The sequence below is a fragment of the Eretmochelys imbricata genome, chromosome 3, assembly GCF_965152235.1.
Source record: "Eretmochelys imbricata isolate rEreImb1 chromosome 3, rEreImb1.hap1, whole genome shotgun sequence".
Taxonomy (NCBI): domain Eukaryota; kingdom Metazoa; phylum Chordata; order Testudines; family Cheloniidae; genus Eretmochelys; species Eretmochelys imbricata.
Genome location: NC_135574.1, coordinates 137705048 through 137718355, shown reverse-complemented (window position 1 = coordinate 137718355; position 13308 = coordinate 137705048). Strand labels below are relative to the sequence as shown.

Below are 13308 nucleotides of genomic sequence, written 5' to 3'. Positions count from 1 at the left end.
CTCCTCTCACCTGTAAAGGGTTAAGAAGCTAAAGGGAACCTCGCTGGCACCTGACCAAAATGACCAATGAGGAGACAAGATACTTTCAAAAGCTGGGAGGAGGGAGAGAAACAGAGGGTCTGTGTGTCTGTCTATATTCTGTCTTTGTCGGGGATAGACCAGGAATGGAGTCTTAGAACTTTTAGTAAGTAATCTAGCTAGGTACGTGTTAGATTATGATTTCTTTAAATGGCTGAGAAAAGAACTGTGCTGAATAGAATAACTATTTCTGTCTGTGTATCTTTTTTGTAACTTAAGGTTTTGCCTAGAGGGGTTCTCTATGTTTTGAGTCTAATTACCCTGTAAGATATCTACCATCCTGATTTTACAGGGGGGATTTCTTTATTTCTATTTACTTCTATTTTTATTAAAAGTCTTCTTGTAAGAAAACTGAATGCTTTTTCATTGTTCTCAGATCCAAGGGTTTGGGTCTGTGGTCACCTATGCAAATTGGTGAGGCTTTTTATCCAACATTTCCCAGGAAAGGGGGGGGGGTGCAAGTGTTGGGAGGATTGTTCATTGTTCTTAAGATCCAAGGGTCTGGGTCTGTAGTCACCTAGGCAAATTGGTGAGGCTTTTTACCAAACCTTGTCCAAGAAGTGGGGTGCAAGGTTTTGGGGAAGTATTTTGGGGGGAAAGACTCGTCCAAACAGTTCTTCCCCAGTAACCAGTATTAGTTTGGTGGTGGTAGCGGTATTTTGGAGGAAGATGTCTCCAAGTGGGCTCTTTTCCTGTTCTTTATTTAAAACGCTTGGTGGTGGTGGGGGCATACTGTTCAAGGCCAAGGCAAAGTTTGTACCTTGAGGAAGTTTTTAACCTAAGTTGGTAAGAATAAGCTTAGGGGGTCTTCCATGCAGGTCCCCACACCTGTACCCTAGAGTTCAGAGTGGGGAAGGAACCTTGACAGCACTTCAGCTCAAAGTCATTGTGAGTTGCAGGATGGATTCAGAAACCCAACAGCCTGAACTCAGGTCTTGGCAGAAAAATGGGCGCTTAGCTGAATCAGTAGAATATTTTTGTAAGCCTACATGTTCTGCAGTGTTCCCTCTAATTTTTGATAGGCCGTGTGCAAAAAAATTTCTTCTGTGCAAATTTTTGTGCGCTCAGTGTTTTGCTGTGTGCACGGGGTTTAGGATCTGTGTGCGCGTGTACACCTTAAAGGCAACAGTGAGGTTTGGTTTAATTATTTGGAATTTCATTTTTTTTTAAATTTGCACACACAAAGAAGAAAAGGGAAATAGTCATTTCAGTTCCCTCTGAGGGCCCAATCTTTTCACACTAGAACATGCAAAGCCAATCCTTAAGTATCCCTAAGTGCAGTCCACTTGCTCCCTAGTCATTTCAGTTCCCTCTGAGGGCCCAATCTTTTCACACTAGAACATGCAAAGCCAATCCTTAAGTATCCCTAAGTGCAGTCCACTTGCTCCCTACTTGTATCTCAGTGGAATAATGGATACCCCACATGCCGTACAGTATTACGTAGGATGATTCATTCCCTACACGATGCACTATGTGTAGCAAAACAAAAAAGGGGTGTGTTGGAGCTGAAAACAGGTGTACAAAGATCTGAGGCCGAAACCTCACACAATACATTCCAAAAAGAGAGCTAAGCAACTATTTCAACTCCAGTCCAGGAGTATCTGCCCTTACTTAATTTTGAATAGATGCCTGATGCTGTAACAGTCCCATGTCGCTCCAATGGTAAGTGAGACAGTTTATCGAATCTTTTGTTTCCAGGGCCCTGTGAACATTGTTTTTTAAATGAGGGCAAGTGGGGGGGGGGGAGGTATGCCCCCAAGTAGTGCTCCAGAGTTCTCTCAGTTACAGTGAACCACTAATACAATTGGTTCCCCAACACCCTTAAAACTCTCAGCATTGCCCTCAGCAATGCTTTAATCATAATTAGACCTGATGGCAAGCACATCTCATTCACACTCCCCCTGCCAACATCCCTTGTGGCTGCAGACTTGCTAGCTGTTTCAACGGGACCTGTGACCTAAGTATTTGTTAATGAAGTAAAAGCCAAAAAAAGTAAGGAGTTATCTTGGATAAGTTTCTAATAATAATAATAATAAAAAAATCCACCCAAATGTCAGGGAGTTAGATGCCCAAATTTGCCAGCTAAAAACAAAAACCTGGGTAATCACGCTGAGAAATACCTATGCACATTTATTGCCCCCGTCAGCACCAGCCCTATTTTTGAGGTGGCAGAGCTCAAGTTAGCGTGGTGGGGGCTGAACAGCAGAACACAGAGCCAAAACTGTGAGCAGAACTACAGCACTGTACAATTTAATATTTTAGGCAGGTTTACACCATTGCAGTTAAGATCGGAATCTGGCCCACAACATACAGGCAGTGTGAAATATTCTCAGAAGCCCTTTCCAATGCCAGATACACACCAATATTGATAAAACAAAGGAGAGTTTGTGTGTGCATGAGTGCTTTACTTCAGAAAGTAGGCTTTACCCTACCCACAAAAAAGCCCTAGGAAGATTAACAACAAATCTCTAAAAAAAAAAAAATCCCTAAATAAAATAGTCAAATTTTTGTATCCATATTTAATTAAAAAGTAAAACAAGATTAGATCCAGTCAATGTCATTTCATGTAATTATTCACATTTGAATATTCAATTTCTCTCTTTAAACAAGAACTAAAGCAGTCAAGCATGTGATCTTCTTTAATGACTAGTTCTAGCCACTTACTATACACCAAGGGTATAAGAGTGGTGTTGTCTCATACATACATAGATCCAAGCAGAATGGTCTGGTTTTAACACACCCTATTGTAACTCTGATCTCATTTCCCCACCACCACTTTTTTTTTATCCTCCCAATAAACAGCTCACCACTCAACCCAAACAATTTCTAGCTTGCCCAGGAGCAAGGCTGTGTTTCAGGTCTAGCTCCTCAAAAGAGAGTCATGTAAGAAATATAGCTGCAGAGCCATTTCAATCTTACAGTCCTAATGAAGATTCAGAAAAATAGTGATCAGGAAACCTAGAACTAAGTTGTAATAGGTCTTTACATCCCAGAATCCCCCAAACAGGCAGTTTTGAAACAAAAATGTCAGGGCAACACGAGTGCTGCATTAGTATTTATTTCACAAGCCTCATCGTTGTCCATTTTCAAACACATATGATAGTTTAGCTCTCGTTGATTGGTTTTGCATTTATTTTTTTCTTGATAAAGGACATATTTTATGTTACTGTTGACAAACACCACTTACAATTTACCAATAGCTTTTAGAGCACAAAATATCATTAGTGTTATAAACACATTTCTTCCTGATGGATGATATTTTTAAATCCACATTGAGGATGTCATATGAAATAGAAAATACCTAGCAAAACTACAACAAAATTCTCTGAGCACACTCAATAGCCTTCTGAAGCGACCAAACTTTATAAACATTTCAAAGAATCAAGGGACTCCGGTCCAAATTCTCAGTTACACTAAGGTCCCTTTACAAGTGTCTGGCAGCATAGAGAGGCCTTAAAATGTGCATAAGTGACATTACATTTACTGTCAGAGTGCTGTAAAGGAGCCTTAGTGTAAAAGCGAATCAGACTTTAAGCCCACAAAAGTGATTGCCTTCAGGGGTTTTAATTATTGTTAATTATTCTGAGAGAGAGAGAGAGAGACAGACAGACAGACAAAAAACAAACATTTAAAAATGCATGTGTCTAATTCAAACAGATTCAAGCAAATTTAACAAGTACCTTGCAGTCAGGCCAAAAGCTGGGTGGTTTTTTTTGTTTTTTTTAAACAAAATTAATACGTTACCATTTGAAATGACTGAGTGAATCCCTAAAGACAGGAAAAGAGCTGTTAAAGCTTTCTACTAAAAATCCTATCAAAGTTGCTATGGTTAATACTATGATATATTCAGTTAATAAAAAAAGGCCTTCATCAAAATTATTAGCTCTATGTCCATTATTCTGATGTTGGGGACCAGCAATTCCACTTTTCTACCACAAAATCTCTATTTAATGTCAGGAAAACAATTCAAAAACATACCCAGAAACTGCAGGATTTGATTTTTTCCATTCATGTCCTGCTCTAGTCCTGTTGGGACCATAAGTGAAAAATAATGCTCCCAATGCACATCATGTTGAAATCTAGACTCTTGTAATTACTGTTGCTGCAATTTCAAAACAGCTATCGGTTTAAAAAATGGATCCACTGTCTTAATTTCAGAATGAACTATAAACTTGCCCCACAGCATGCTTAGTCTGGTATTATGGTTTATCAGGATTTAAATGATAAAAATATGCAAACTTGCTTTCTTGGCAACCTATATTGCATATTGACAGGCTTCAGAGTAACAGCCGTGTTAGTCTGTATTCGCAAAAAGAAAAGGAGTACTTGTGGCACCTTAGAGACTAACCAATTCATTTGAGCATAAGCTTTTGTGAGCTACAGCTCACTTCATAGGATGCATACCGTGGAAAATACAGAAGATGTTTTTATACACACAGACCATGAAAAAATGGGTGTTTATCACTACAAAAGGTTTTCTCTCCTCCCACCCCACTGGTGCTATTACCAGCAGGAGAGTGGGGTTGGGGAGAGAAAACCTTTTGTAGTGATAAACACCCATTTTTTCATGGTCTGTGTGTATAAAAACATCTTCTGTATTTTCCACGGTATGCATCCGATGAAGTGAGCTGTAGCTCACGAAAGCTTATGCTCAAATGAATTGGTTAGTCTCTAAGGTGCCACAAGTACTCCTTTTCTATATTGCATATATTTTCCTAAAACAGCTTGACACCTGACCACTAGCTATTTATTTTTAAACGATACTAAGAAAAATTCCTTAAATCAATTCTATCAAAAATTTGGAGAAAAAAAAATCGCAACAGAATATGAAATATATTAGCATTACAATTTCAACTGCTCAGTACTATTTATGTCATGTGTTAGAACAGCCTTAAAACAGAACACGTGGATCATTATAATAATCACAGGGCACAGAGCCTAAATACAATACACTGTAAACTAGGCCAGTCATGTGCTCACAACCTGCTTTCATTAAAATCAGTAACAGAACTGATGTGGAATACTTGACTTGATTCTATATAGAATGCAGATATTATGTACTGACTGCAAGCACTGCATAGCAAGATGTAGTGCTCTAGACAAGATACTTAGATTTCAAAGAGACATAAGAAACCATAAAGATTGCTTGCTTAAAATCTATTTAGTAATCCCAATCCCTCAACCACACTTAAATTTGCTGGAAATAATAATACATTTTTTTCAGAAAAAGCATACTGTTCAAGAGTCAGGAAGATACCATATTTTATTTCTATAAATGTTGCTGTGAAGGATGCTCAGTGGGAATATTTTTTAGTAGAAAGCAAGGGAAGCTTTTCTGATACTATATGAGAGAATAGGGACAGTTTCTGGGAAAGTTAATGTTACCTTTATTTCCCATTTTCTTTCACACCAGTTGTTATTATTTACACTGTTCTGTCAATTTGCAGGCAATAAAAAAGGACAATAGCCTGTTCTTTTATGCATAAATTATAGTTCTAGTTCTTTCATTTTAAACGTAACCATCCTGCATAACATGAAAGGCATAATCACCCTCTGCTTGCACAGACAGCTGGCATATGCATGCAAATGAGGGTCACAGTAATTTCTATGACAGACAGAGCTACTGCTGCATTGGACACTACTCCTTTCACAATTACACTCTTTAGATTGTTGGAGATATAGGGAATGAAAACCAAGAAGTGCTTACAGGATGAGAAAAAATATATTTGTAAGAAATGAGAAGCTATCCATGGAAAAGAGGATCTTAAAATAAACCAGAATACTTCAGTTTTTATCATAACTAAAATCTATTCTAAAAGCACAACCATAAAGGGGAAAGAGAGAGAAAATGAGTGAACAAGTTTGTGGGATTTTTTTAAATTATAAAGCTTTATTAAGACACTGCTTTCAGCAAATATTTATTTATTATTTGTTAGAAAAGGATTTACTAACTCCAGTATAAAATAGAGATGATGCCAAATGCAAAATTCTGATGTGGGGAGTTTTAAAATTAGATCCAAAGTTTGTGGTGAAGATGGGGAGCGATTTGAAAATGGGCACAGATTCAATCTAATGCAGATGGAACGTGGAATTCAGATCAAGATGTGGGTTCTGACTCCAAAGTTTAGATGGAGGATTTTTGCTCAAGTCTACTCCTTTAAAAAAAAAAAATGTACAAATGTACTCATTGAATTATAAAAATCATGACTAATATGTAATATTTCAATCTGAACAACACAAATCCAGGAGTACTGTGCTGTTCTACAAGAACAGCTAGTGAAAAGGACTAGAAACAAAAAGTTAAACTGTCACATTGCACTGTGCAAACTGAGTGAAGTAGGAAGGGTAAAGGAGGAGCACAAATGGTAATACATGATTAAAAATAAGGTTAAAATCTTGGCTATAAACAAGGAGATATTTTAGTTACCTTTTTATTAAAGAAACAGAATTGTGGATAGTAAAAATGATTGCCCTATATATGATTTTTTTAAATCATGACAATGTTTCTTGAGAAAGCAAAATTAGACCCACCACTTTATAAAGAAAAGGAGTACTTGTGGCACCTTAGAGACTAACCAATTTATCTGAGCATAAGCTTTCATGAGGTACAGCTCACTTCATCGGATGCCTTTTCTTTTTGAGAATACAGACTAACATGGCTGTTACTCTGAAACCTGTCACACTTTATAAAGGTGCTAAAAATAGTACTCACAGCATTTTTTCAAACAGCATTGAAAGATGGGTAAGTTAAAATTATGTATTCAGTATGACTTCCATCTCCTTCCAAATCTATCCTGGTGTTAGCTTGTGTGTAAGATTAAGCCAATCGAACAAAGGAATATTTGTGTAAACTTTGTAGCAGTGCAGTATCTTATAACTTACATAGTTTTCCAAAACATCAGAGATGTATTGAAAATTAGGGAACATATGTGACAGATGTGACACAGGCCTGCTCTATTTGTTGAAGGCTCAACTTAAACAAAGACCAAAAAACCACACACACAATATCTCCAAAAACAAAGAGGAAAATAAGGGGCAGTAAATACAGAACATTCCAATCAAACTGCGTGCTATTTTAAAATAGGCATTTCTAAGCTTTCTGACATAATGCTATAAGATGCCTAACAGGCAAGATCAGTGAATGCTTTCCTAAATATGTTACACCTGAATGAGTTACACAATGTAGCCTGCATGGCAAACAGGCGAAAACCACCAAGTTTTCCATCACAAGCTTTTAAAGCCTGTTTTCTGCAGTGTGGCCCTTCTGTGCTTGAACTCCTGATTCCACATGCCTCTTCTTGTACCACATGCCTCTTCTTGTAAGAGGAACGAATAGTGCTACTGTTAGATATGTAAATGTGTCTAACATCAAGTAGGTCCAACAGATCCACTATTTTGGAGGGGTTTAAAACTTGGAATAAGTAGATGCTGATCAATCAATCTATATTGTGAGACTCAATGTTCATCTCCCACAGTTTACTCCATATCTGTGCAGTGCCCAGCACAACTGAGTTCCAATCACAACTGGGTCCTGTAGGCACCACTGCAATACAATAGACACATAACACACACGAAAGTTTCTTTTCTGAATGTTCTATACACCCAGAGAGCCAACTTACCTGTGACAGAACATTTTAGAACAGTTTTCAACTACAAATTCTCAATATATTTAATAGCCTTACCTGTGGGGAAACTGTAAAGCATTAAATGCTGATCCAGCAAATTAAGCCCCCAACTCTGCAAACACTTATGCATATGCTTAATGTTATGACTGCACGTAGTCCCATTGACCACAGCGGCATCACTCACATGCATAAAAAGCATGTGTGTTTGCAAGGTTGGGGCCTTAATTTGCACAGATAAGATTTGAATCTAAACTTAGCACATGCTATTTTGGAGGTCTGAAATGTATACTTGTAAGATTTTCACCCAGAAAGTCACTTTACTAAACTTAATAAAAGCCACTCACCTGTAAAGACATTGGGAAAGTTATCAGTAGAAGCCTGGACCCCTGAGGACCTCCTTGAATGAGTCAAAGGCTCTCTTTCTTCTTGCAGTCTCTCCCTGGACCTCCTGTACTCCAATAAGTCTGCAGAGCCAACCTTTTTAGATATTTCACCTTTGTGATCAGATAGCTCTTCTGTCCAGTCTGCTGATCGACTGAAATAACCAGCCAAACTGACGGACCTTTGCTTCTTGATTGATTCCTTCTCTTTTCTGTGGAAGGACTCGTGTCGTCTCTTAAAAAGTGGGCTCTGGGATGGGGAAAGAGAAGGTGACTGACTGGGAGAACTCAGCTGCCTAGTTGTGGTTTTGATGTAACATGGGTTAATTAGGTATGGCTTAAAGCATCGGGAACTGAGCTGAGGACTTTCCACTATCTCCCCAGATGACAAAGTGCCATTTTTCATTTCAGCAGAAAAACCACTCTCCAGTGCCTCTTGGCTGGCTGATAAACTACATTTGCCTTCCTGAGTCTCAGCAGCATGATCATGGCCTGCATCTGAAAAATCATCATCTCTTCCAGAACCTGGGAAATCAACAGCTTGTACTTCACTAATTTTAGTCTTCGAATCTGCTGCTGGGAACAGAAAATGGAATGCAGAACTGTCTATGTGAGACCCATTTTCTGCCACTGCTGCATTTAAATGTGGATAATCCTTGAGTTCACTAGCTACAGCATTCACTTCAGCCTCAAGATGTTCCTGTTCAGCAGTCCATAGCTTGTGTTCTTGTGTTTCAAATAAATGGTTACCAGGATACGCTGTTACATTTGCTGTATCTTTCAGTTCACTTTCAATTTCACTGTGGGGAATGGTTTCTGTAATTTCAGATATTGCTGAGACAGCCAGCTCAGTTTCTGGGCTACTCTCTTTGTCACTGCTAGTCACTGAAAGAAACCGTTCAAGATCTAAGGGGGCTGCTTGAGAATTAGCCATGTGTGGATCCATTGTTTTGGTGACCTGCTCCTCAGTTCCAATGTTAATTGCCCCCTGCTGCTGCTGCAGTCTAATAGCTTGCTGGATATCAGAAAGCAAATCCTCTTGTTCTGTGGCTGAATGGAAACTGTATATATCTGTATCAGAGCCAGAGCTGGTCCTTTGTCCATCCTGTGCCTCTGCAGCAGCTGGGCGAGTTTCATTTGTAATTTCAAAATGCTCAACATCTGTGTCCGAGAGACCCGCTTCATCTGCAGAAATGCTTATATCCGGAGTTTTGTTAATAATTGAATGAGCACTGTCCAGCTCCCCTGTATGCAAGGCCTGGCTTTCTAAAACATCCTCCCTTGAACTACTGGTCCCATCTTTAGCCTTGGACAGATTTTTTCTGATCCTCAGATTTGAAAACACTGAGGCCCGAGAGTCTGACTTACCCTTCTTTTTGCCAGATTCACTTCCTTTACCATGCTTCCCCAGTCCTTTTTTGCTTCCTGCTCCCTTCTTTGTGCCTTCTGTATCCTTCGGCCCAGACGCATCCTCTCCTCCTTCACATACATCACCTGTATTTTTCTTTATCTTCCCATCTTGGTTCCCCATGATTTTTAGCAATCCAACCCCTTCAGAAATCAAGCCATGCTGCTGGATTTCATTCACTTGGCCTGTCGGCGAGCTCCTCTCTAGCAATGCAGGTTTGTTTTCAGGCGGTGGTGATGCAAGCGACGCAAATGCTTGCTGTGCCTCTCCCCCATCTGCTAGAGCTGCCTTTTTGCATAATATGCTGCTTGCACTGTGCTCTACTGGGACATGCTCAGTACAGCACTGAAAGCTGCAGACAGCTCCTTCCAATGGCTGCTCCTGACACAGTTGCTTTTGCACTGTGGATCTGCTACGTTCCTCTTTCTTTATAAAAGATTCTGTGAAAAGTGTTTCCTTTATAAGAGTTACTTCTTTTTCCACTGTTTGAATTGCTTGCATTGTAAGCTCAGGGGAGATCACAGCTCAGTTTGTTATCAAATAGCTACAATTTCAGGACTTCAAAGTTCAAATTCCTGGAAAAAAGAAGAAGAAAAGTTAAATGAGAGGTACCATAATTACTCTGTCATTACCTAGAGGAATAAACTAGTAAGCCCCAAAAATACAAATATGCTAGTTTAATAATTTATAAAGTTCTTAAACATGTTACTTCAATAGGCTACACAATACCATGTGTATTTTACACATTTAGCTCATTTGTACCATAAAGACACAGTAAATTAAGTTCTCCTTCTTTAAAAAACAAAACAAAAAACAAAAAAACCTCTCTAAAAATAAAAAATGGTGTTTATGCAAACTGATCCATTGAACACACTTTCAAAGATATACATTGAACTTTGAGTGGGATATTGTATTAGTATAATTACCATATAAAACAAACAGTTTGTATTGAGAAGGTACATATACAATTATTCTCAGGACAGTAAGCTCATCAATATTAAAAGCACAATACCATTGTTTCCTCTTATAAAAACATTTGATATGAAACGAATTAAATCAAACAGCACCAGCCAAATGCAACTCTGAAGTAAAGGATACAGGTAAAGTGTTCCCCTGTGCATATATAAATATTTTATAACAATTGGTTTAAACACTGCTGCTGGTTAGCTATTTTGAAACTACAAACAATATTTTATATAAAAGATATATTTTATTTTTCTATTTCTGGTTCACATGAGTGAGTATATGCATTTCATTTAAAAAAAAATCCTACTTTCAAAACAAATATAGTGCAATTTTGCTTGTTTTGTTTGTAGGGGTTTTTTTGGGAGGGGCTGCTTTGTAATCATGGGATTAAATTCCATGAAGTAATTTAACTAAAATGGAAACAAAGGGGCATAAGAATACAGAAATTGCCAGGCTGGATTACCTCCGTGGACTCTCTAATCCAGCATCCTGTTTCTGACAGCAGCAGTAATTGATGCTTTAGATGAAAGGACAAAAAAAACCCATAGTGGGCAAGAATGTCATTAGCTGCTCATAGAGGAAGCTTCTTCCTAACACCTATCAGTTAGTAATTGGTTTATGTCTTGAAGGTAGATGTTCTCAGCCACACAAATATCTAATCATCTGGTGTATTGCATCCAGTTTTGAGTCCCTCACTTCAGAAAGCATGTGGACAAATTGGAGAGAGTCTAGCGGAGGGCAACAAAAATGATCAGGGGGCTGGGGCACATGACTTATGAGGAGAGGCTGTGGGAACTGAGTTTTTTAAGTCTGCAGAAGAATGAGGGAGGATTTGATAGCAGCCTTCAACTACCCAAAGGGGGGTTCCAAAAAGGATGGAGCTAGGCTGTTTTCGGGGTAGCAGATGACAGAACAAGAAGCAATGGTCTCAAGTTGCAGTGGGGGAGGTCTAGGTTGGCTATTAGGAAAAAATATTTCACTAGGAGGGTGGTGAAGCACTGGAATGGGTTGCCTAGGGAGGGGTGGAATCTCCTTCCTTTGAAGTTTTTATGGCCCGGCTTGACAAAGCCCTGGCTGGGATGATTTGGTTGGAGTTGGTCCTGCTTTGAGCAGGGGATTGGACTAGATGACCTCCTGAGGTCTTTTCCAATCCTAATCTTCTATGATTCTATAAATCATACTAAGCGTTTGGCCTCAGTGATGTACCTTGTATCAATGAGTTCTACAAGATAATTATGTTGTATAAAAAGGAATTTCCTTTGATCAGTTTTAAACTAATTGCCTTTCAGTTTCAGTGGATGTCTTTGTTCTTGTATTATGAGAATGGATAAATAGGAGTTCACAATTTACCTTCTCTATACTAAATAGCCCAACTCTTTCCTGTTTTTTCATGTGGAAGTCTTTCCATGTCCCTAATATTTTCATGGCTCATATCTGAGCCTCCTCTATTTCTATCATACTCTTTTGGAATTAGGGTGATCAAAACCAGTAATGATATTCCAGGTAAGCATGTGCCACTGATTTATATAGTCTTAACTAACATACATAACAGTATCTTATGCCAAATTTTCCCATTGTATTGTCCACCCCCTTTTCCCAATCATTTATAAATATATTAGTACAGAACGTCTTATGGCACTTTTTCCTCAGTTCATTGACCCTTTATTCCCAGTGTTTGTTTTCTGCCTCTTAGCCAATTTCTAATCTATGGTAGTACTTTACCGCCCACACTATCACTACATACATTCCTTAAAAGCCTCTTGTGAGGGGATTTTTCCAAAAGGCTTTTTTGAAAGTTCAATTAAATTATGTGAACCAGTTCTCCTTCATCTACTCAATAAGCCTTACAGAAACTTAAAGCATAGTTTAAGAGTTTCTATTCCAATATAGGGCTCGATTCCTCCTACACTGATTTTGGCTATTTATGTATAGGCATGACTACCTGCCTTTTTCTGGTTACTATAAGCGGCCAGTCCGCATCCAATCCAGTAAAAATAAAAAATAATAATTTAAAATAGGATATAATCCATTAATTTTATTAATAATTTTTAAAACCATTATATATGAAGGGGCAGATAGTAAATAGCAATGAATATATAGCTATTGCAAACCAATAATCCAAAATTAAAATATGGAAACAAAATAGCTAAAATTAATTTTGATAAGATACACAGAATGAAGCTCCGGGATCTTTATATATCACTGAACATAGCCATCGTGTCGACTGTGGAATATAAAACGAGTCTACAAATGTTCTCTTTAAAATTTTTGCCTCCCTAAATACCTAATATTTCCAGAAGATCATTATTTCCATCACTCCACTTGCCATGCACCCCAAGCACAAAGCCAAAGAAGTGGATATTTTAACCTCCCATTAAGTTCTTGATCTCTACCTCTAATTCGAGGTAATAAGTCACTTTCTCTCTGTGCGCTTGCTCCAAACTCTTGGCATTATCCTCCCACCGCACTGTAACATCCACCACCACCGCATAATCTTTTGTAAATATAATATCTGTTTTTCTCAACTCTCCCCTACTATTTCTTAAGTGGGGTTCTACTAAAGCTTTCCATCCTAATTTAACTACCTTATCTATAACAGCCAAAACTACCCTATTGTGTCTTTTAATTCTAGCATCCTTGGTTTTATAACTGTCCGGAAATGTGGGGTATCATTTCTTGCACCTTGCCGCACCATCTACAAAAGGCATTTATTTCCCCTCTTCCTCTTGCTACGTTTCCCTTGTAGGGTATATATTTGCTTTAAGTTGAAGTGCTGCAATAAATGAAGACGACTTAATCTTACTAGAATTTTTCATAAATGAATTACTAATTCATTTTTAAAATACTTAAT

The 13308-nt window shown here is 38.2% G+C and overlaps 1 protein-coding gene across 1 annotated transcript in view; it reads right to left on the bottom strand.

Annotated features, from left to right (window-relative positions):
• The window catches only part of FMN2 (formin 2), a 239287-nt gene extending 229673 nt beyond the window's left edge, over positions 1 to 9614 (bottom strand). Inside the window, exon 1 of the mRNA XM_077812174.1 lies at positions 8048 to 9614. Coding sequence (XP_077668300.1) covers positions 8048 to 9614 — 1567 coding nt within the window. The remainder of the gene's footprint in view (positions 1 to 8047) is intronic.
• Between the last annotated feature and the right edge of the window lie 3694 nt (positions 9615 to 13308).